The 21,421-nt window shown below is 31.7% G+C and overlaps 4 protein-coding genes and 1 long non-coding RNA gene across 6 annotated transcripts; 2 read left to right on the top strand and 3 right to left on the bottom strand.

Moving 5' to 3' along the window:
• Window positions 1-394: 394 nt before the first annotated feature.
• On the bottom strand, window positions 395-3,081 carry LOC106762841 (probable nucleoredoxin 3). 2 transcript variants are annotated; one of them, XM_014646928.2, is made up of 5 exons: window positions 2,919-3,044; window positions 2,769-2,856; window positions 2,167-2,318; window positions 1,425-1,904; window positions 395-1,153 (listed from the first exon to the last, which is right to left on the bottom strand). In XM_014646928.2, the coding sequence occupies exons 3-5, from the start codon at window positions 2,266-2,268 to the stop codon at window positions 572-574; spliced, it is 1,164 nt and encodes a 387-aa protein (XP_014502414.1). In that variant the 5' UTR covers window positions 2,269-2,318; window positions 2,769-2,856; window positions 2,919-3,044; the 3' UTR covers window positions 395-571. The 2 variants fall into 2 exon arrangements, with proteins under 2 accessions (XP_014502414.1, XP_014502413.2); XM_014646927.2 differs by lacking the exon at window positions 2,769-2,856 and having other exon boundaries at window positions 2,919-3,081.
• Window positions 3,082-6,755: 3,674 nt separating this feature from the next.
• LOC106761343 (ribonuclease H2 subunit B) lies at window positions 6,756-11,943 on the bottom strand. The gene is made up of 11 exons (XM_014644885.2): window positions 11,807-11,943; window positions 11,593-11,714; window positions 11,236-11,295; window positions 10,898-10,999; window positions 10,470-10,546; window positions 10,009-10,132; window positions 9,716-9,780; window positions 9,233-9,302; window positions 7,385-7,460; window positions 7,170-7,248; window positions 6,756-7,087 (listed from the first exon to the last, which is right to left on the bottom strand). The coding sequence occupies exons 1-11, from the start codon at window positions 11,917-11,919 to the stop codon at window positions 6,959-6,961; spliced, it is 1,017 nt and encodes a 338-aa protein (XP_014500371.2). The 5' UTR covers window positions 11,920-11,943; the 3' UTR covers window positions 6,756-6,958.
• A 466-nt stretch (window positions 11,944-12,409) lies between these two features.
• LOC106761411 (pollen receptor-like kinase 4) lies at window positions 12,410-15,256 on the bottom strand. Its single transcript, XM_014644964.2, has 3 exons — window positions 14,246-15,256; window positions 13,321-13,941; window positions 12,410-13,206 (listed from the first exon to the last, which is right to left on the bottom strand). Exons 1-3 carry the CDS (start codon window positions 14,874-14,876, stop codon window positions 12,551-12,553), a joined length of 1,908 nt encoding a protein of 635 aa, XP_014500450.1. The 5' UTR covers window positions 14,877-15,256; the 3' UTR covers window positions 12,410-12,550.
• Window positions 13,667-14,530, top strand: LOC111241670. The gene is made up of 3 exons (XR_002667822.1): window positions 13,667-13,750; window positions 13,876-14,350; window positions 14,450-14,530. It is a non-coding gene; the product is annotated as an uncharacterized LOC111241670 (long non-coding RNA).
• Window positions 15,257-16,334: 1,078 nt separating the features above from the next.
• Window positions 16,335-18,109, top strand: LOC106760390. Its single transcript, XM_014643825.2, has 4 exons — window positions 16,335-16,795; window positions 16,891-17,419; window positions 17,508-17,766; window positions 17,875-18,109. Exons 1-4 carry the CDS (start codon window positions 16,419-16,421, stop codon window positions 18,003-18,005), a joined length of 1,296 nt encoding a protein of 431 aa, XP_014499311.1. The 5' UTR covers window positions 16,335-16,418; the 3' UTR covers window positions 18,006-18,109.
• Window positions 18,110-21,421: the final 3,312 nt, after the last annotated feature.

The following is a 21,421-nucleotide window of genomic DNA, read 5'->3' as shown; positions in this document are numbered from 1 at the left end:
ACACTTTGAATACATTCTAATTAACTTGAATACCTACACACATTTTCACTTCCAGAAGATAAAAAAAAAAGTATTGAATTATGTGTTTTACATTGATAATGTGTTTAAATACAAAAGTAACTTACAAAACTAACCTAGAATAAATAATAATCTCTAATTGTGTTAATAATTAATTATAATAATCTTAAGAGTTATAAATAAAAATTGATATTATAAATAACTAAAATCAAGAATCAGGATATTGAACAAAATATTTGAAGGGTATGTATAAAGTTGTATCAAAATCATCATACAGACAACCTGCAAGTAAAAGCAGTAAATTCTGTAAACAGTATGTGCCTACACTTTCTTAAACTTAGTAATTCTATTCAGAACTTTATCTTACTTACAAAACTAATCCGATTTAAATCACTCTTAATTTCAAATGGCAGGTTTTGTCAACATACTGATAAGAATGAAAATATATTCAGTATTCAAATTTCTTAGGTATTACAACATTCTTTCCCATCACCACAGAAATAACCATAATTGTTCCAAACTTACGTTTTTCTATGCTCTATTAGCTGTAATTCTAGTTGGCCTTTTCTAGACAACTTGGGTGCAGGTCATAGTCACAAACATCACAAGAAAATGTCCAGAACTTCCCTTGCTTTCTACAGGAATCACATACATATGCTTTGGCCATATCCAATTTCAGCACATGTTCATGCTTGACATCCTCAACCTGCTTTGGCAGAGCCTCTCCTTCCTTTCTCAGAGCTGCTTCTAGGTCTCTTATCCGTGATTCGGTAAAGGGAAAAGCTTCTGCCCCATATGAAGAGACCATAAACTTGCCATTCGCACTGATTACTTTGCCATCTCCTCCAATGAAAACCAAAGCAGGAATGCCCTTTATATTGAAGATTCTTCTAAGATCATGCCTTGTCCTGTCCTCATATGGAAGAGCAAGCCATGGCATACTACTTTTGTTGACATTGAATTCATCAAGGTCCCTGTCTGTTGATATTAAAACAATCTCAAAGCAGTCTCCTTTTGCAGCCTTGAGTTTGTTGTATGCATCTCTAAGTTGGACAGTGAAGGCAGAACAAGGAGGAGACCAGTAGGCACAAAAATACAGGCCTATGGTTTTGCCAACTACTTCAGATATTGGCACCTGCAACAAAAAGACTTGTGAATGGCATACTTCTGCAGCTACTACACAAGCCCTTTATATAAAAATTTCTATAAACACTGATGAGAGAAGAATATAAGAAGGAAAAATTAAAGTTTCTCAAGTTAAACTTAAATTGTATAAGTTAACTTTAAGTTATGAAGATTTTTTTTTTTGGTTTTTCAATTTTCCTTCTTTCTTTCTTCTGCTGGTTTATGGGAAAACTGATCTAAATAGGACAGTTGTTAAAAGCTAGAAGCAAGCAATGGACTACCTTCCTATCATCTCCAGAGATAAGAAAGTGGCGTTCTTCATGTCCTAGTAATTCTTCCAAGTTTGCTTCCTCAAGCTTCCTTTTATCCATGGCTTTCAGTTCCTCGTGTCTCTTCCTAGTGAAAGGAAATGCATCAGCACCATAATCCTCAATGCAGCCAATCAAGTCTTCTTCAACAGTTATGGCATCTGAACATAATGGAATGAATGATGGGATTCGATCAACTCTGTATCTGTCAATCAGTCTTCTGTGCAAATTTACATCAAATGGGACAGCTAGCCATGGCATGCTCTTGAAGTGCTCTTTAAATCCATCCTCATCACGGTCAAAGGAGATGAAGATGATCTCCAGATTTTTTCCTCTCTTTCTCAGTGTTTCATAAAGTTCAAGAAGATGGGGAGTGAAAGCTCTGCAAGGCCTGCACCAGTTTGCACTGAAAAATAGGCAGATGACTTTCCCATTGTATTCTGACACAGGTACCTAATCTCATGATTTAAAGATGCCAATCATTAGCTACAAACTGAAGTAAAAAAAAAAAACTAATCAAATGGTGCAATCTGTTTCCTTAGTTCACATTTTACCCTTTTATTTCCTTGGAGAAAACAAAAAAGAACCATTTGAGGATGGTCTTGAAGTTAAAATACTTAAAGCATCAGTTGATCTCAAGTTGAATTCATTAACTAGCTTACTGTCTAATCAAAACACCCAACTAATAGGAGAGGTTCTGCAGAATCTAAACTACCTTTCCTTCAGAAGATAAAAGGAACTCAACACCTTCAGCTTCAAGTATCTTCAGAATATCATGGTTGTCAGTATATGTGGCTTCAAAATTTAACCCTGCCATTGTAGCTTGATATAGCAGATGTCCTCTCTTTTGTTTACCTTTCTTGATATCTATTTGACCAAGAGAAATATATGAGTTTTGAAAGTTATGTCCAACAAAGATCATAACACTATCAATAGGACCTTGAACTTAGCTCCGACATCAGATTCTGTCAAGAACATCATTTGGTTTTTCCTAAATTACTCAATCTGTCCGAAACTGTCCTTCAATTGAGATTGGAAGGAAGCAGAGTAGGAAAACATTATATTATATCTGTGTGAACAAAACATAGAAAGTGGAATGACCATGTACGAAGGTGGACAGGGGGGAAGAATATTCCAATGAGGGTGCGTCGGTCTTTATAACCAGAGAAAGGGTTACGTACACGCAATTCCTAATGGAACCACGATCATATGGTTTTGATGATCAATGATTCAAATATAACCCAAAAGAAAGATAGCAAGATTAAAAGCACCCTTATCTACTTGAGAGAATAATAACTTAAGATTTTAAAATCAAACCCAGTTAAGAGCCATGAAAGGGGGGGTATGATGAAACTGCAGCAGAAGTAATCCAAAATAGAAGAAGTGATGATGAGTGGCCCTTGTGCTGCAAGTAAACAAATGAGTGATTGATGGTTACAGTTTCAAACTTTGAAGTAAAAGAATTACCTTTGAAGTTGGAGCTGAAGATGAACAGTAGTGGATAGGAAGAAGGACGAGGAGGTTGAGTCTCCAAGACGAAAGGAGATGATACAGAGCGAGCGTTGGAACAGAGAAGAACTTTAAATGTTACACTGACGTGATCTTTAAGACTCATTAAAAAAACACTTAATAATTATAGTTATAGATCAAAACATCCTTTACGTGAGTTTATTCAGCGGCACCATCCTTATAACCTGAAATTAATGTTAATTTTCTATCAGTAAGCACGCATGTTACAGTTAGATTTTTTTTTTTCTTAGTCTTTGATTTAATATTGATGTCGTTTTTTCTTGAAAAGTAAATATTCTGTAGTTTGGGCATATGCTCCGCTTGTGAACCGGATAAGCTGATAAATCATAGTGCCTACATTGTCCGAATGTGTGTCAGTGCTGCTTAATAATTTTTTTTTTGAAATTTTATTTACTTCTTGAGTTAAATTATCGTAATATAAAATTTTATGATAAGGGTCATAAAAATAATTTAAATAATTTGGTTTAATATTATTTTTTGTCCTTATTTTTTCTATTTTATTTAATATATAATATATAAAAACAATCAATGAATAAATTGTTTCACTTTTTGTGACGTAACATGCTACGTCATCTTATTTTCTTTCCATTACCCGAAAATCATATTTAAACATCATTGTAAAAAAGATTAGATTTAACAAAAGTATTAAACACTCCAACAATATTTAATAAAATGGACGAAAATAAGCACTAAAATTAGTATTAAGTTAAATAATAATATGGATTTTATCTTGCTAAATTAAAAAATATTTTTATCTTGAGTAAATAATGTGCTCACTATTGTCCATGATTGAAGATTTTGTTTTCGGGTCATAAGTCCCACACCGCAGAATGGAAGAAAGTTTTTGTCGTATCTTTGTTGAAAACACTAGAGAACAAAATTATGTCATGCTTTTAACTTAATGCTCATGTAAATAAAGCATTCACATCATTGTTTCTAGTGATAATTCATGTCTGTGTCTGAGAAAAATATAAAGATTGAATTAAATTATTGATGAATTCATTTTAAAATTAAATTTAACCGAAAAGGAACTCTTTGAAAGACAACTTTATTTAGACAATGGTGACATAGAAGTTAGATGATAGATGAATGTATTTATTCCATGTGCATACCTACTTTTATGTATACAATTTCTTATTTTTTATTTTCTTAATTTCAAAATAATACTTTTTAACATTTTATTTTTCCTACAACTTTTAAATATTTTTTGAGCTATTTCTTCAACCATACCTCTGTTTATAATTAGAGTGAACGTAGAACCAGTGGTCAAAAAGACAAGTTGTTAAAAGATATTTAAAATTGTTTCTATTTAAATTTGTATCAATAATATATTTCTCATTTAATTTCATAATAGTAAAAGTCCATTATTTTGGAAGAAAATACTTTAAAATGTTTTCAAAACATATTGATATATAAACAAAATTAACAGAGAGTATACATTCATCATGTTATTCTTAAATATTTTAAAAATTTATATTTTTCAGATAGGAATAGAAAGAATATAATTGCGGGTTTTGACTATATTTATATATTTATTTATGTTTAAAAGTAAAAATTCATAGTATTTTTTGTAAATATTAAAAGGTAAAATACTTTAAAATTTTTTGTCAACTTACTATATCAATGAAAATATACTCTTAAAAAAACATGAAAAATTATATAGTGAAAGAAAAATTCTTCCAATCAAACGAAATTAATAAAAAGAAGCAAAATATACATTTTTGAATTTATCTACAAATTTATTATTTACATCATTGAATCTTCAAATTCGATGACCAGATATTATTAAATAACAAAAAAAAAACAAAAAAAATCTTTAAAAGATTAAAACAATAAGATGTATGTCCTAGATTTAATGTGGTTATGATGTCACTATACTATTTGAAGAAAACCAAAAAAAAATTGTGTGAATATTTAAAAAATGAAATAAATGATAAAAAAATTAATAATGAAAACAAGTTTTATACAGTTAAAAAAATAATGTAATATCCTTTTTATCATTAATATTCATGTAATTTGCGTCAAAGAAAATTTACATATAATAGTTGTAATACTGATAATTATTTAAGTTGCCCATCAGGTTAATTCTTGATAATTTACTCTTGTCAAATACATAATCTTAACTCACGAAATTAGGAATTATTCCATATTTAAAGTAGCATCATCATATTTGAACCTTTAATTACTTTATCACTTGATTAGAAGAGTAAAGTCTTACTAATTTATCAACAACTTTAATAAATGTTTACACTTTGAATTTATCAACAACTATATATGGATTGATAATTAACAACTTATAACTTAATAAGTTTGATCATTGTTATGATTTTTTTATTTACTTTTGTAAGCTAAGCTTAATGTTTTTTTATTGAATTTATTTTTTGTATTATTAATAAAAAATATTGATAAATAGAAGCTCGTATGAAACACCCTGATCCACGTATTTGGTTTTCTTTAGTTTAATCAGTTAACCAAACGATGTTACTAATTTTTACTATTTTTTTTCACGTTTATTAAATTATTAAATATTTTTAAGATATTAAATATATTCGTGTAGTGATAATGAAGTTTAAGAATATGAACTTAAAACTATATACAAATTAGCCAATCTTGGTAGGTTGAAGAATATTTGCTTAATTACTTAAATTTTTTTATAAAATATTAATAAATTAATGTAAAAGAACACTAAAAAGTTATATGCAAATCCAAGAAATAACGAGATGAAAGAAAATAGACCCTCACCTTGAGAAAAAATAATTGTAAGGTCTTGTCTTAAATTCTCACCTTTATTTTACTGATTATGTAAAATATAAATTTAATCTTGTGAAAAATATTTAATTAAAATATTAAATAAAAACAATGTTATAACATTTACATAAAGTTTAATTTAGTTTTAATTTGAAAAAAGAAAAAAAAATATTTAATCTAAAAAAGATTAGAAGTAAATTAAATTGAAACTCATACAATGACTTCATAAATAAAATAAAAAATTAAAAATTAAAATTTTTAAAAACACAAAAGAACATATAACACATAATTAACGCTGTTATGATATTAAAAAAATAACCTGATTTTTATATATTTTAAAAAATAAAACCTGAATTGAGCCAATTAAAAAAAGAAAGATGTGCATAATATTTTCTAACAAATACCGAAACTAAAGTATTTTAACATAATCAAATGTCTACATAAAGTGTTGCATTCTATCGCTATCTAAAATAAAGTATATTCAATGAGATGCGGAAAGAGATGCCAGCATTCTATAGCCTATCTAAAATATAGTATTTTCAATGAGATGCTGAAAAAGATGCCAGATGAGATAAGGGTTACGTTCAGAACAAGGACAAAAAGACCCCCAAGTTATTTTGGATGCAGACTGGACTCCATAAAAAATATCCTTTCAGATTGAAAAATCTAATGGTATAGCATTACGGAAAATTTATGGCAAACCCGAACTCAACAAACTACAAAAATATATTCTAATCCATTTAAAAAACATAAACTAAAAAATAATTCCAAATTAAAAATACATATTTAAAGGTTAAGTTAGGCGTAATAATTTAATAAAATTTTAGTACATATATTTTAACAAAACTTTTTTTTTCTAACCATAATCATTATTGTTAAAGATGAATAAACAAAATTTTATATAATTTGGTCTAAACCTGTTTAAACATCAGATTAAACAGGTATTTTTATCTACTTTAATTTAAATTATTATTTCCAAATATAATCCGATCTATTTTATGGGTTTCAAATCGGTCCTGAGTCAGATTTATTTTACCAACTATACTCCTCACTTGTAAAATTAGATACGGCGAAATTGATAATAAATAATAATAGAATCTAAAGAAATAGGACTTTTGGGACGGTACATACCAGGAGCTGACTCAATGCTTATCCACACTACTTGCAGGTCTAGAAAATGATACACTAAGACAATGACCCGTTTCCACCAATAGAATCGGAAGGGAATGTTAGCTTTTCTTTCGGGAGGCCCTCGTAAACATATCTTTGATGTTGTGTGATTCTGTCTCCAATTTTACCTTCTTCACTTGTCTACCTTTCTTTGTAGTTGTGGCCTTCTTATCTTCACTCCGTTGTTCCTGATAATCAGCAGTATACAAATTAGTTCAAAATGAATAACAAATCCAAAGACTTATTCTTCTTCCGTCCCAGCAACAATACCTGTAATTCGTTACATGAACCTGGGTTACTTCCTTCATCATATACTTGTACTTTTCCAGTAACCTCAAGTATATTTAACCTGCAAAAATAAATATTCTTAAGGAATATATCTTAAAGAATCCCATTTCAATCCCTCTATGGTTTCTCTTGTAAGTTATCACCACAAGAAATATTCAGGTAAAATCTTTAAAATAAGATATTATAAAAGGCTATACTTTAGATGGTTACACAAAAGCTCCAGCCAAGGCTTTTCCTTCAAATACTCTCCTAATATAGAGACGGCATCAATCACTGCATCGGCAACACAAGTGCGTTAATGCACAGCAAAACAGTGAAACAAAAAGGCCATATATGCATTTTTAAGTATTAAGAACTGTACCGTATGACCGTCTCCCTAATTATTGACTGTCACGGTCCATATAGTCCAGAATACTACGAGAGTAATTATGATGACCATTCTTGAGATCAAACAACTATAATCTACAGACGGAACAATCACCTTTAAGAACGATTAAAGGTGATGATGATCAATTTACAACAAAATATGATTAATACCAATTGGATCATGATTAGGTTATTAGTAATCCAAAGTCTATTCCAAAATCTATAAATATAAATTTGAGATAAAGAAATAGGTGATTGTCTTTATTATACATTAATAGCTAGATTTGTTAAATTTTTACTGACTTTGACATAAGAATACTTCCCACAATAATTTCTACAGGTAACCTCCTAGTTTGATTGAACAAAATTCCAAGATAAACGGTGACAAAGACATGCGGACATCATGGATACTATGAACAGATAACCTCAATCACATAACCAAAAGATTTTAGTGTCCACTATAGGCTCGATAAATCAGTAAACAATCCAATGGTGATCACAAAGAATGAGTACAGCTGCTCAGACAACTAGTAAGATCCTATGGAGCTGATAAGGAAAATGCAACACCAGATGCAGATGCAGGAGATGCAGAGAAGACACGAGGAAGAGTTAGTGGTGCTGAGGGCCGAGACGCGGCCGCTCACCACAAACAGATAGCCCAGCATTCCATGTCGGGCGATCCTAGCTTGTTGAACCTGAATAAGCAAGTAGAAGGACCAACCAAGACAGTTCAAGAAGGAAGCACAAGAGCAAGCAAGGGAGCTCTTTCGATACACACAATCCACACAGCCGGCTTGCTACTGTTCACCCCAGCTATCGTGGAGAAGCCCATGCCCGAGCAATGGACGCCTCCAACATTCAAGAGGTTCGATGGGTCAACTGACCCAAACAAGCATTTCAGAATGGACTTCAGATTAGTAACGATCTAATCATAGCCCTTATGTTTTGCCTTAAATTAACCATCATCAGATTTAATCATTTTTAAGGGTGACGATTCGATTTGTAGGTTACAACCATTCAGTCTCAAGGATGGCCATCATGATTAATCTCATGATATTCCTGACTAAACGGACCGTTCAATCAATAGTTAGCCGGACATCACAGGCACAGATAGTATTGGTGGACCAATTATTTACATACAGATTACAAGGAAACATCAACAACACAGACGTGTATTTTGCTCATGTCACAGTCCAGAATGAGGGAACTGTATTCTTGATTGGAAATCCCTCAAATAAGAGGGTAAAACAGTAACCATTAGTACATTTTCACATAGTAAGAAAGAAGATAGATAGCCTGTTAACGAAAAGGATAAATTCAACTATCTTTTTTCTATCTCCCAGGTTTAACAAACAGCAAAACATGCAATTATTTATTTCAAGGCATTATAGGGTATAGTATATCTTTCCTCATTTATTTTACCCTTTACATAAAATAAAAATGTTAGTTCTACAAGTTACCATTGTATCCCTCATCACTGTCGCCCATGCATACAGACACAATACAGTAAAAGGCATGATAAATCTCCAAAGTATTACCATACTAAAATGTCTCCCTTTTCCATATACAAAGTATTTATATTTTTTTCCAAAAAAAAAACACTTGACTAAGTATTTAACCTCAGCAGAATAAAATTCTCCAACAGCCAACAGAACACAGAATGATAATAAACACTTTACATGTGTCTTTCTCTGATTGAACAGCATAGTTTTTGTCCAAATTGGGTAGTGTCTGTTTTAGCTGACAAACCTAAAATAAGACAAACCAAGTTAACAAACTTCCGACAGGTAAAAGGTTTTCTAGCATTTAAATCAAAGATGGCGTCAAACATCAGCCAAAGATAAATACAAGTTTGAAAGCAAACTACAAGCAATTTAACTATTTCCTATATTGCTTTATAGGTGGATGCATGTATCAGCAATCAAATATAAAATCGACGAGACATGTTTCGGTGTTTGTAACATTTTCTCAAAAACACATGAAGTTCAGGCATCCATAGGCCAAATATCATACCTCCATTATAATTAATGGAGGATTGGATTTGCTGCGCTGCGCAAATACCATGTCACACGTATACTAGTTTTGTTTTTCCCTGAATGGGGGGGGGGGGGGGGCTTAAACATCATATAAACCAAATGACAGTCAAGGAAATATAGATAAACCTTATAGCACAACCAACGTAGAACCTTTGAGTCATCAAGTCTGAAGAATTTTGAGGATCCAACTTCTGCATATGCATGACGTTAGAAGACCATGAGAATTAGAAAAAAGAAAATGATTAACAATGTTGTGACCATACTTTTATATCATCAACATTATAAAAAACATAAAGTCAACAACAAACTTCTCAATTTCTTTCCCCAATATCCGCCCAGTAAATAACTTAAATTATAAGAAAACATGGCAAACTTTCAAACTCAAGTTGTAAATAGAAAGAGTAAAAGAGTATAGTCACCTTTGATCTCAGAAACAACTTGCATACAGTTCTCCACAACAGACATTAACTGCATATATCCAGGATAGCCATCAATAAATAATATCTCGTCCAATTGCCTGAACCTCCCAAGATCATCCCCTTTCTGCGTGCATTCCAAGAAAACCAGCGACATTCAGAGATGTAGTTTTTCGGGGTGAATATAGTATCTAGACCTAATTAATACATTCACAAACCTAAAAGGTAGGAGTCCTGCGGACCTCACAAAAAGGGATATCATGGATTTTGTGTGTAGAGGTTTCTTTGAGGATATAAACCTTTAGTTATTAGTTTGGGTGGGTTCTATACATAAGGTGTCATATGAGCAATTAAAACTTTTGTTCCATTTAATAGTTGATCAAGGATAAGCAAATGGAAAATACTTCGGAAATAAAAAATGTCTTCGAATTCCCATGGCTCAAACGAAATATAAAACTTATTACCTTCATTCTAGCTTCCTCAAATATAGGCAACATGATGAAAACAGGATCAATTGGTGTGGATAAATACAACCGACCATCTGTTGGGGAACAAAAACAATAACGATTAAAATTTCTGTTTAAAGTGCTGATTAGTTTCTCCATTAGTGAAAAACCTAGAGAGTAGAGCCTACTGACAAGACAAGAGGAAACACAATGCTTTCAATCCGAAAAAGAAAAAGGGACTTTTCAATTTTTTTGTGTTGGTTAGGATAGGAGTACAAGAACATGGCGTTAGCAGAGCAGGAACAAAAAAAAAAGTATTTTTTAGTAGAAGTAAAAGATTTGTAGATAAGAGATCAATGAGAGAAAGTAAAGTACCTAATGCAACATAAGCATGAATAACAATGCAAAATGCATACTTCACACGTAAGCTAATCAAACATCTCTACCTTCAGTTATATAATCTCCCAAAAACCAAGACCCGTACAAGTTCTTAAACCACTGAAGTTCTTGAAGCATTCCATTTGCAAACAGATACTGCGTTGCATTTCCTATCAAAGAAGCGAAAAATATGTCAAAACTGAAAGAGAACGCATGTTCAAGAAGCCTTAATAAACTCTAATTCCTTGAGAAATATTTATAGAAAAAATGTGCGATGTGATGTGATTGACAGGACTAACAAATTGTAATTAATTGAGGTAGAAAAATCACAATAAACAATATTTATATAAATAAGTAACACAACACAATGACAACTACATAAAATAATGGATATTCTTCAAATTACCAGATTTGGGATGGCGGAGCAGTATCATCTGTCCCGGACCATTTCCATCGGTGCCAGGATCTTCACTCGCATAATAAACAATTAAATAAAATGCATTAACAACTGATTATAAAGTAATGCAAAAAATATTAAAAATATGTATCTCCAAATGGCGTCTAACAATCACAATATGGTCTAACAAGAAGAATATAAATCGAAATAAATGACCGGCAGCAATACATTACCAGTGCCATCGAAAATTAATTTTGGTATTGTTTTCCTGTTCGTGTATTCTGTCTTAGATGCGACTATAATTTTAAAGATGGAAATAAATAAGAACAGAAAATAATAAGAAGAACTAGTGAGACGTAAATTTACCCGGCGCGACGAGAACCCGTGGTTCTTGAACGCCATCGCACCAACTCATAGGTTTAGCAGAAGAGGATTCAAAAGCCCTAACACTACCAGTCACCGATCGTTCCCTTCGCCAGCAACCGTAACTGTAAATGAAACCGAATGCCGTTAATCTCACACGTGAATTGCAGTGTAGAAAGAACAGCAACACAGTAGAGAGTAAAAGTAGGGCGCTTACATCTCAGAGTAAAGAGACGTTACAGGGAAGATAACGAGGGAGGAGTTAGAGTGGCGCAGAATCGCGAAATGAAGTGCGCGCGGGAATGTGGAGCTCACCCATACTCGCGCCATTACCCTTTTGCTTTTTTTTCCTTCTCAGACGCGGGCCCTCTCTATACCAATCGGATCAAGCCCAATGGGCCTAGTATTGCTCAATCAACCCAGTCCAATTTTTTATTGGTCTTTTCTCAGTAGTGTAGACACTTGAGAAAATTCTTATTTTGATTACTCTAAATTAATGTTAAAAACTACTATCAACAAAATTATTTCGTAAAAATGTGTTTTTCTTTTTCTTGTTTTTGTTTTGTACGTAACTACGGGTCTCTTAATTTTTTTTATAATAAATGTATAAATATTAAAGAAGCAATCCAATATTAAATAAAATTATTTGTAATGTATAAAGAAAACTATATGACATAATAAACCATTGTATTAGTTTGATAGAAATTAAATTATTAGACACATTGTAATACTAATTGTGGTGAGTAATATTATACATATTTTGGTTGATTGAAGTTTATTAAAAATGTGATCTTATTCAATAATTATTTTTCCCCTTACAAGTTTGAAAGACGGTTCATCTCAACACCAACAACTTATTACACAAGTCCAAGGCTAAAAATTGTGGTGAGTAATATTATACAAAATAAATGAAGAGTTTGAAAGCGAGAGAGATAAAAGGAAGTGAAGAAATGAAGAGGAATCATGAAATAGACTGTGAGAGAGAGAAGTCGTCGAGACTGGTAGAAACCGAGTAGAGATGATTCCGTTCACTTCCACCGTCATCACCATCGTCACTCTCCTTCAACTCCTCAATCTTAGCCACAGCTTCCTTCCAACTCCACCTACTCTCCAAGCTCCATTCACAGCATCCCATTCCAATCCTTAACAGCTTCACCATCTCACCCTCTCCACTCCCTCTCCCAGGAATCTCCTTATCAAGCATCTCCCCATTCCACCCTTCGCTCACTATGGAGTTCACCCACGCCGCCAAATCCTCACTCGCTCCCTTCCCATGCCTCAGATAACTCGCAGGGAACTTCCCCGTCAAAAGCTCCAGTATCAGAATCCCCAGACACCACACATCGCTCTTCTCGCTTGGCTTCTCAGACTGGCTCGCCTCTGGAGACTTGTAAGCCACCATGAACTGCTGAGCGTGGCTCTTCTCCACCACCGCCACCAGTCCGTACTCTGCCAAACGAGCCTCGAAGGAACTGTCTAGTACAACGTTTGATGATTTCAGATGACCGTGCGGTAATGCTTGGTCGGGGAACTCCGTGTACAGATAAGCCAATCCCCTCGCCACTCCTTTTATGATCTTCAAACGAGTTGCCCAGTTCAACTCAACACCGCTTCTTCCTATAAATCAATCACAGACAACATTACCCAAATGGGTATGGAAATTTTTTAAGAAACTGAATCTAAAGTTCAGATTTTTAAGAGTAAAATAACGATGATAGTAATAGGTCATACCGTGAAGATGACTGGCCAAGCTGCCATTTTCAGCAAAGTCATGAACCAAAAGCTTCTCTTCTTTTCCGTAGTAGAATGCAACGAGAGGGAGTAGATTGGGATGTGACAATTTTCCGAGCCTGTTCATGTGGTCAAAAAACTCTTTCTTCCCCACGTCGTTCATGTGCTTGAATCTCTTCACCACCACCACTGGCCCGTTCAGAAGCATGGCCTTGTAAGTGGATCCAAAGCTACCACTCCCCAGAACCTCTGCCGAGGCCCTTAGAAGGTCTTGCAAGTCAATCCCCCCTCTCTGGTTCCCGACAAAGTTCAACCCTCCGTCTTCACTTTTCTTGGATTCAGCTGTCACAACAATGGATTTGGACTCGCTAGAAAATGGAGTAACGTTCTGGGGTTGTGCATCTTTGACCAGCACGGGTTTCTTTCGACGGTAACGTATGATTAAGAGTGCTATTATTAAAGCCAGCACAATCACCCCCACCACTACAACAACTGTTAGAATAATGCGTTTTTTCTTGTTTTCTTTTTCTGTATGTGAATTTGGTGGTTGATCAGTGTCCGATGGTGTGGTGGGGCTTTCAATGCAGGGGCCTAGAGGATCTCCACATAGACCTTGATTACCTGTGTCACTAGAAAAATTGGATCAGAAAATTCAATTTCAAGCAGCATGAAGTCTGTGGTGAATGAACACTTGGAGCTGATCATGAATTCATTATCATGGACTGTTGTATTCAATTTTGCATTCAAATGCTGAAGAGTTTTCTTCAGATAGTCGTGACCATAATTAAATTTCCTTGATTAAGATTCGGACCAAATAAGGCTAAAATAAACGGCAACAAGTAACGAAAAAGAACGGATAGTAAACTAGGTAATCTCCATTGGTAGAAACTATAAAGAGAGAGAGCATAGATGGCTGTCAACTTACCAGCAAATGAAGTTGGATCCTTGCTGCTTAGGCTTTCTGGTATTCGACCCTCTAAGTTGTTGTAAGACAGATTAAACACTCTGAAATCGGTCTGTTGAAATTCTGGTATGTTTCCTTCAAAACTATTTCCATGTATGTCCACATCAAAAAGTTTAGGCAATTGAGCCAAGGACGTAGGAATATGACCAGTGAACTCATTTTCAGCCAAGAATACTCTCTTGAGACGTTTCATGCCATCAAAAGCATCATCTGGGATTTCACCAGAGAACTTGTTATTGCTCAGAAACAACGCCCTTAAATTGACAAGCTTCTTGAATTCGGGCATTGGACCCTCGAAGTTGTTGTTAATGACACTAAAGCTGTTCAAATTGGACAACAGATGCAGCGTGTCTACGTCAACAGTGCCACCCAGTCCCATGTGTTCTAATCTCAAGCCATGAAAACTCTGATTGAAACACAGTACACCAGTCCAGCTGCACACACCGATTGATTGGTTCCCCCAGTTGCTTAAAGCATGAGCATTGGACAAGAATGTTTTGAAGTTCATCAGAACTTGAGCATTGTCAGCGAGTGAAGGCAAAAAACAAGTGAAGAGCATGAGAAGACAGAAGTACTCTACCATATGCGCCATAAGAATTTGGAGAAAAGGTTTTTGTTGGCGAGTTTAGAAGCATGAGAAAAAGGATAAAGAAGATGAAGGAATAGGAGAAATGTTAAGCATTTTGTGGGGTGACATTGACAAGGACAAGATCCTTCTTCCCACAAAGAATGAGCTGGTGAGGCCGGCCTATGTATAATGTAAGTGTTTGGACTTCATTTCCAAAGATACATTTATTCAATGGTTATTTATAATGTTGATTGTGGCCTGGTTAAAAGCTGTCATTTCTTGTTATTGGAGAAGGTGATGCGTTCTATCACATTGGTCGTCTCTAAAATATGCATAGCAACAATTTTACGTGACTTCTATTTGTCTTGTGTGTTTGTTATGATGGGAATTTGCTACACGACATGCAAAGAGATTCAAATTACTCATGTTTTCTTATTTTATTTTATTATGTTTTGTTGAGAGTTTAGTTCTTTTAATTTTTTGTTACCTAAAATAAATTCATGCGTATTTGATTCAATTTATTCTTATGAATTTCTTCATCGAGGTTGTTGGGTTTTTTCTATTAGAAAAACTCGACACCGATTAACTGTGAGCATTTCATTTAATATTTTTTATGTGTATATATTTTTCTAAAATATTGTTCTTCAGATTCATTGTTATTCTATGTGGGATTAATACAATGTGTTCATGTCAGGACACTACTTCCAATTCAAAGTCTCTTAATTATTCTTATCCAATACTCACACTTAAAATCTTAAAAAAAATTAAAAAAATTTAAAAAAAAAAAAATAACACTTGTGCATCACCATAAATCCCAATAGGAGAAATATTCAAAATAATCATGGTTTTGTAAAAAAAAAAATATTTAAGTGCTATTGAAGAGGAAAATAATTTGAAATAATGTGTGTAAGAGGTTCGAAGGATTTTTTTAATAATTATTGTGATTTTGTTTATTGTTGTTAGCTTTGATCACAAATAAATTTAATAATGAAAGTTAAATTGTTGTCACAATCAATAAAAAAAAGAAAGCAAAATAAATTGACAGGTAGACAATGATCCGTTGAAGACTAGCATGACAACAACTAAATACCAATATACTATTATAAAATTAAACTCTATCATTTCATGATTTCCCCCTAACTTTCCAATCAGACGTCGAAATAAATAAGGTTAAGCTAGGTTTTATTATATATAAATTTATTATGGTTAAATTTAAATAAAGACTTTATTTATTATTAAATTAAACGTTCATTATTCCTAGCTTAACATGTAACCTGAAGAATTCTCACAACGCAAAGTAAGGTTTATACTTTTCTTTCTTTATTCCTTTGTTAATCATATTTAGTTACCAAAATGGTTTTTAACAGCCACTTTTTTTAAACAATTTACTATATAATTCAATTAAGTTTCTTTAAAACTCTAAACTAAGATATTTATTGTCTTTTTTCCTTTCTATTTTTCTTCATAAACAGTAAGTAAAGAACACCCTCAGAAACCCATTGCTCTGTTTCTTCACTTTTCTTTGCTCTGTTTCTGTGTCTCACATTACACAAAAGAAACCCAGCAATGAAGCCCTCCACAGAATCAAACAACACCATCATCATCGACATTGATTCCTCCATCAGAAGCCCATCGTTCGTGGAAAAACACCAACAACTCAACATTCCCTTGCTCCTCCGACAACCATCTCATGCCACCCACGAACTGCAAAACCTACGCACAACCCTTCGATGTTGTGCTCTCGACCACTCTTCCTTCCTCACAAAACTCGTTTCCTATGTTGTCTTCGTATTCCTCACCATCACTGTCCCTCTCTTCACTTCTCTCTTCGTTCACATCCCTGCTTCCCAACTCGACCCCTTTAGCTTCAACAAGCTCCTCCAACTACCACAATCAGCCCTCGCCATTTTCGCCTTCTTCACTCTCTCCCGTTTCTTCCCAAGGTACCAAACAAAAAATGTGGACACTTTAGTTATTCATTTTCTGAAACATCTCATTGTAACGGAATCTTCAATTCAATGCATGCATGAGTTTGCAGTTATGGGCTCAGGCAGCTTCTGTTCCTAGACGTGTTACAAGATGACTCCATCAATGTCCGACGTGGGTACACGCGCCATATTCAGAAAGCATTCAGATACTTAGCGTGCATGGTGTTACCCTCCTTCATCGTGGAAGTTGTTCACAAAATAATCTTCTTTTCCAGGGTGGAAATTTCTGTGCCATGTGGGACCCTCCTGAACTGGGTGGTGTTTGTTTTGGTGTTGCTTTCCTGGGTCTACAGAACGGGGTTGTTCTTGTTGGCGTGTGTGATTTTCAGGCTTACCTGCGAGCTTCAGATACTGAGGTTTGAAGGACTGCACAAGCTCTTTGAAGGGCGTGAATCTGATGCAAACTCGATATTCAGAGAGCATGTCAGAATCAGGAGACAATTGTGGATAACAAGCCATAGATACAGGTTCTTTATAATAAGCTGTTTGGTCACAATCACGGTTAGTCAATTGACCTCTCTCTTGCTGGTTTTGGAATCCAAATCTGACACCACCTTCTTCAATTCTGGTGACCTTGTGGTAAAGCCATTGCTTCACTTCATTAAGTTTTGTTGTTCTATATTCTTCCTTGGTCAGTCTCAGGAGAATTTACTGGTTTTCGGTGCAGATTTGTTCTGCTGTGCAGTTGTGTGGATTTATCTTGTGCTTGACTGGTGCTGCGAGAATCACACACAGGGCTCAAGGGCTAGTGTCAATTGCAGCAAAGTGGCACATGGTGATGACCAATGCATCTGCTGAATCAGACCAGTGCAAAGGCGAAACGTCAGAGGTGTCACCTAGTCCTTCTGCTACTGATTCTGATTCATCGGAAATACATATATCAGTAACCCCACAACCGTGTTCTTTCCATACCAGACAAGCTTTAGGTGAGCATTATTATATTTTGTCTTACAGATATTTTCTTTGAAAATGTTTATTGTGTGTTGGCTAGAAAACCAGATTAATTTCTAAAATTTTATCTGCAATTGATGCAGTAACATATTTGCACCACAACTGTGGAGGGATAACACTGTTTGGGTTTGTACTTGATCGAGGACTGCTTCATACTCTGTTTGCGTTTGAGCTATCTATGGTGCTTTGGATTCTGAGTATGGTGGTTGTTTAGTGTTAGACAAATAAAATGCAGAAAATGCCTTCCTTTAACAGAATGTGTATAACTCTGTATCATCATAGCTTGTGTTCTTTTCACTACTATATTCACTTGTCTGTGTGGAATTAGAGTTTATTACTTTTGGAACTAGATCAATTTTTTATTATTTTACGTAAATAATGTATTTTTTTTTTAATTTTTAATGTTTAGTTTTATATAAAAACTGATTGTGATAACTTCATAGTTTTAAAAAAAAATATTAAAAGATGGCTAGTCATATGTAAATTTAAGTTTTTACATCTTTGTGTAACTTTAATCTAGATTGTGTAAATACTCGAGATGATTTCAAATTTATTAGAAAAAAAATATTAATACGTTACCATTATATTGTCCTATATTTAAAAATGTTAATTTGTTATCATTATTATGTTCGTGATATTAAGATGAATAAGGTTTGAATTTCTTTAGAGAATTTATATAAAAGATTTAAAAAAAACTCTAAAAAATAAACACAGATAAAAAAAACCATATCATTGAAATACGAATTTTGTAGGGTTCTTGCTTTTAAGTAAAAGTGATAAAAAAATCAATATTGTAATATGATAAAATTTATATAAAGTAAAATAAAAATCTATAATATAATTATTGGATAAAAGATAAAATTACATGCAGAAAACCTTTCATAACTTGATGTTTTTACGTAGTGGAATATATATACAAAGACTTCTGAATTTAAGCACTTTTGACTCTTTGCATCAGGTGGTCCTCCTTTTAAAAAGTATTTGTTCTCTTCATTCTATCTGTATATATAGAAAACACTTTCATCCTCCTAACATAAATATAATAATTAATGAACGCAATTAATATACATCATAAAATATACAATTTATATTAGAGTTTTTATTTGGATAGTACTTGCCCCCATTACATAATTATGTATTTATTTTAGATTAATTATCTTCTCCTTAACTTAATTGCAAAATATCATAATTAATTAGTTTGTACTTCTTTAGCTATGTAACCCAACAGGTATAATAGTTTCGACCTTAAGCGTAATAAAAAAAAATTATAACAAATGGCACATTTAGCCCATTTGAATATTTATAGCATTTTTTTCTTTAGTGTCAAAATTTGTTTCAAGAGTAATAATTATATAATTTTCAAACAGTGTCATAATCTAACAATTTCGATATTTATGTTAGGAACAAACAAGAGTCAGAATACTAGTAAGTTGTTATGTGGTCCTTGATGAATGTTATCCCATGTGTTAGCAAGACCTAAAAAAGATATTTACATGAAATAAAATAGATAATAAATAATAATATATATTTATATTATTATTATTATTATATTAAAATGTTGTGATAATTTATTTGGTTATTAGATAATAAGATATTGAGTTTAAGTCTTACACATAAATGATAAGTAAGATAAAGATACGCGTGATAACTTAGATGGTAAGAGTTTATCATTATAAAAAGATTATAAGTTTAACTCCCACACGATTAAAAGCTCATAATAAGAATTTAATAAGGGATTAATCAAAATTAAAACTTTTTTATGCAATATTTGTTTTAATGGTTTTATTTGAATTAAATTATATATATATATATATATATATATATATATATATATATATGTGTGTGTGTTTTGGTTCAATAAAACTTATCATTTGGTGATATTATTTTATATGTGTATTCAATTTAAATAATAATAATATGAATTTTGGATAAATTTTTTAGTTGATTTATGATTTTTAATTTTATTAAAATATTATAAAAATAGTCAATGTATAAAGGTAACTACGATCGATGATAATTTTTGGGAAAAAAATGTATATATTTAATTTATTATATCTAAATGTAAAGTATAATATTTTCTCATATGGTTACATAATATATTACATGTGAATTTTATTATATAATTTACATACAATTTAACATAATAATGTTTTAATGTATATTAAAAATGAAAATTTATGTACAGTGGTAAATTAATATCATATATTTAAATAGGTATTATGAAATTTATGTATTTTTAAAATTAACAAGTTTAGAAGTTGCAGTTGTATTTAAAGATTTAAGATCGGTATAATATATATACTTTTATATAAATAGTCATGTTTTTGATTATTTTATTTGTGTTAAAAAAATAGTTTAACCATTAACATTTAATGATGACACGTAGGCATTTGACTTCATTATGTTATATTCTGTTGTAAATGAATAAATAAGTAGACTGTGGATTTGAATATGGTATGATTATATTTATATAAATTTCTGAATTTCAAGTAAATTGAAAGATCATTATTCCTTACAGTTAAATAAGCAATATTAATAGAATTTTTATCTGGATTCAATTATGATTGAACTCACTCTTATTTGCACCATGATATTTTAATAATTTTTTTATAATAGATTATGTATTATTATTTTATTAATTCTATTTGAAATAAATCAATCCACACATAAAAATTTGTAAAACAGTTGTAAAAACAATTGTTAAAAATATATTATCCTATTTACTATCATTAAAAATATAAATCAATATAACATAACTATTTAAAAAGCAATTTTATAAAAATAAATGTTTGTTTGGATTATCCTTTCGCTTTTACGTATTTTTATTTATGATAAAAAATCAACAAATACTTTTTAAAAAATCATTTTCTCTTTTAAGTTTAAAATTTTAATATATTTTTTAATTATCAATTGATCTAATATTTAACATGATAAAAGTTTAATTATTAAACAAATATAATATTGACATGATAATTAATATAAAAATTTAAATATTATAAAAACTTTAACTTTTAACTCTAAAACTTAACATTACAATCAACATTTTTTTATTTAAAAATTTTAGATGAATAAAAATGTTCATTATCAAGTCTAATACTTGACATAATAACTATTAATTTTGGAAATTAAATGAAAAAATTAATTATGAAGTAGAAAAAAAAAATAGTAATTTTAAAATCATATGAAAACATTAGTTATCAAGTAAAAAGAAGACTGAACATGATAATTAATAATTTTCAATATTAAAGAATTTTGTATTTTGCAGTTTTAATTTAAAATAAAAGAAGGTCTGTTAGTGAAATATAGAATGGCAAATAGCAAAGCAATTAAAAATTGAAAGGGTATTTCATTCTACACCTCCAAGCTTTCATCCTGTACCTCCAAAAATTACTATTTTAACCTTTATTAATATTATTTTAATATTTTTTCTTTCTTCATAAAGTCATTTTGCACCTCTCTAACTTTTTCTCTTTCTTATTAAAGTCAACCTACACCCTTCTAATTTTTTTTCTCCTATACCATTTTAACAGACTTTAAAATCTATACAATTTATTTTATAAATTTTTTAAATTTTATTTTAAATTTCATAATAGTTTAATTTAATTTAAAATTTTAAAATTATTTAATATA

Source organism: Vigna radiata, chromosome 5 (genome assembly GCF_000741045.1).
Source record: "Vigna radiata var. radiata cultivar VC1973A chromosome 5, Vradiata_ver6, whole genome shotgun sequence".
In the NCBI taxonomy this organism is placed as follows: domain Eukaryota; kingdom Viridiplantae; phylum Streptophyta; class Magnoliopsida; order Fabales; family Fabaceae; genus Vigna; species Vigna radiata.
This window is presented reverse-complemented; position numbering and strand designations above follow the sequence as displayed.

What these genes read in the sequence shown, in the direction of transcription:
- LOC106761343 (XM_014644885.2), bottom strand. Translation starts at nt 11,919, where the DNA reads ATGGCGCGAGTATGGGTGAGCTCCACATTCCCGCGCGCACTTCATTTC. An exon ending in ACGTCTCTTTACTCTGAGAT is followed by an intron (nt 11,715 to 11,806) that starts GTAAGCGCCCTA and finishes TTTCATTTACAG; the next exon opens with TTACGGTTGCTGGCGAAGGG. An exon ending in TTGAGGAAGCTAGAATGAAG is followed by an intron (nt 10,133 to 10,469) that starts GTAATAAGTTTT and finishes GAATGCACGCAG; the next exon opens with AAAGGGGATGATCTTGGGAG.
- LOC106760390 (XM_014643825.2), top strand. Translation starts at nt 16,419, where the DNA reads ATGAAGCCCTCCACAGAATCAAACAACACCATCATCATCGACATTGAT. An exon ending in TCAATTCTGGTGACCTTGTG is followed by an intron (nt 17,420 to 17,507) that starts GTAAAGCCATTG and finishes TTTTCGGTGCAG; the next exon opens with ATTTGTTCTGCTGTGCAGTT. An exon ending in CCATACCAGACAAGCTTTAG is followed by an intron (nt 17,767 to 17,874) that starts GTGAGCATTATT and finishes CAATTGATGCAG; the next exon opens with TAACATATTTGCACCACAAC.
- LOC106762841 (XM_014646927.2), bottom strand. Translation starts at nt 3,066, where the DNA reads ATGAGTCTTAAAGATCACGTCAGTGTAACATTTAAAGTTCTTCTCTGT. An exon ending in CTTCAGCTCCAACTTCAAAG is followed by an intron (nt 2,319 to 2,918) that starts GTAATTCTTTTA and finishes TTGGTCAAATAG; the next exon opens with ATATCAAGAAAGGTAAACAA. An exon ending in TTTTATCTTCTGAAGGAAAG is followed by an intron (nt 1,905 to 2,166) that starts GTAGTTTAGATT and finishes TCATGAGATTAG; the next exon opens with GTACCTGTGTCAGAATACAA.
- LOC106761411 (XM_014644964.2), bottom strand. Translation starts at nt 14,876, where the DNA reads ATGGCGCATATGGTAGAGTACTTCTGTCTTCTCATGCTCTTCACTTGT. An exon ending in GGATCCAACTTCATTTGCTG is followed by an intron (nt 13,942 to 14,245) that starts GTAAGTTGACAG and finishes CTAGTGACACAG; the next exon opens with GTAATCAAGGTCTATGTGGA. An exon ending in CTTGGCCAGTCATCTTCACG is followed by an intron (nt 13,207 to 13,320) that starts GTATGACCTATT and finishes ATTGATTTATAG; the next exon opens with GAAGAAGCGGTGTTGAGTTG.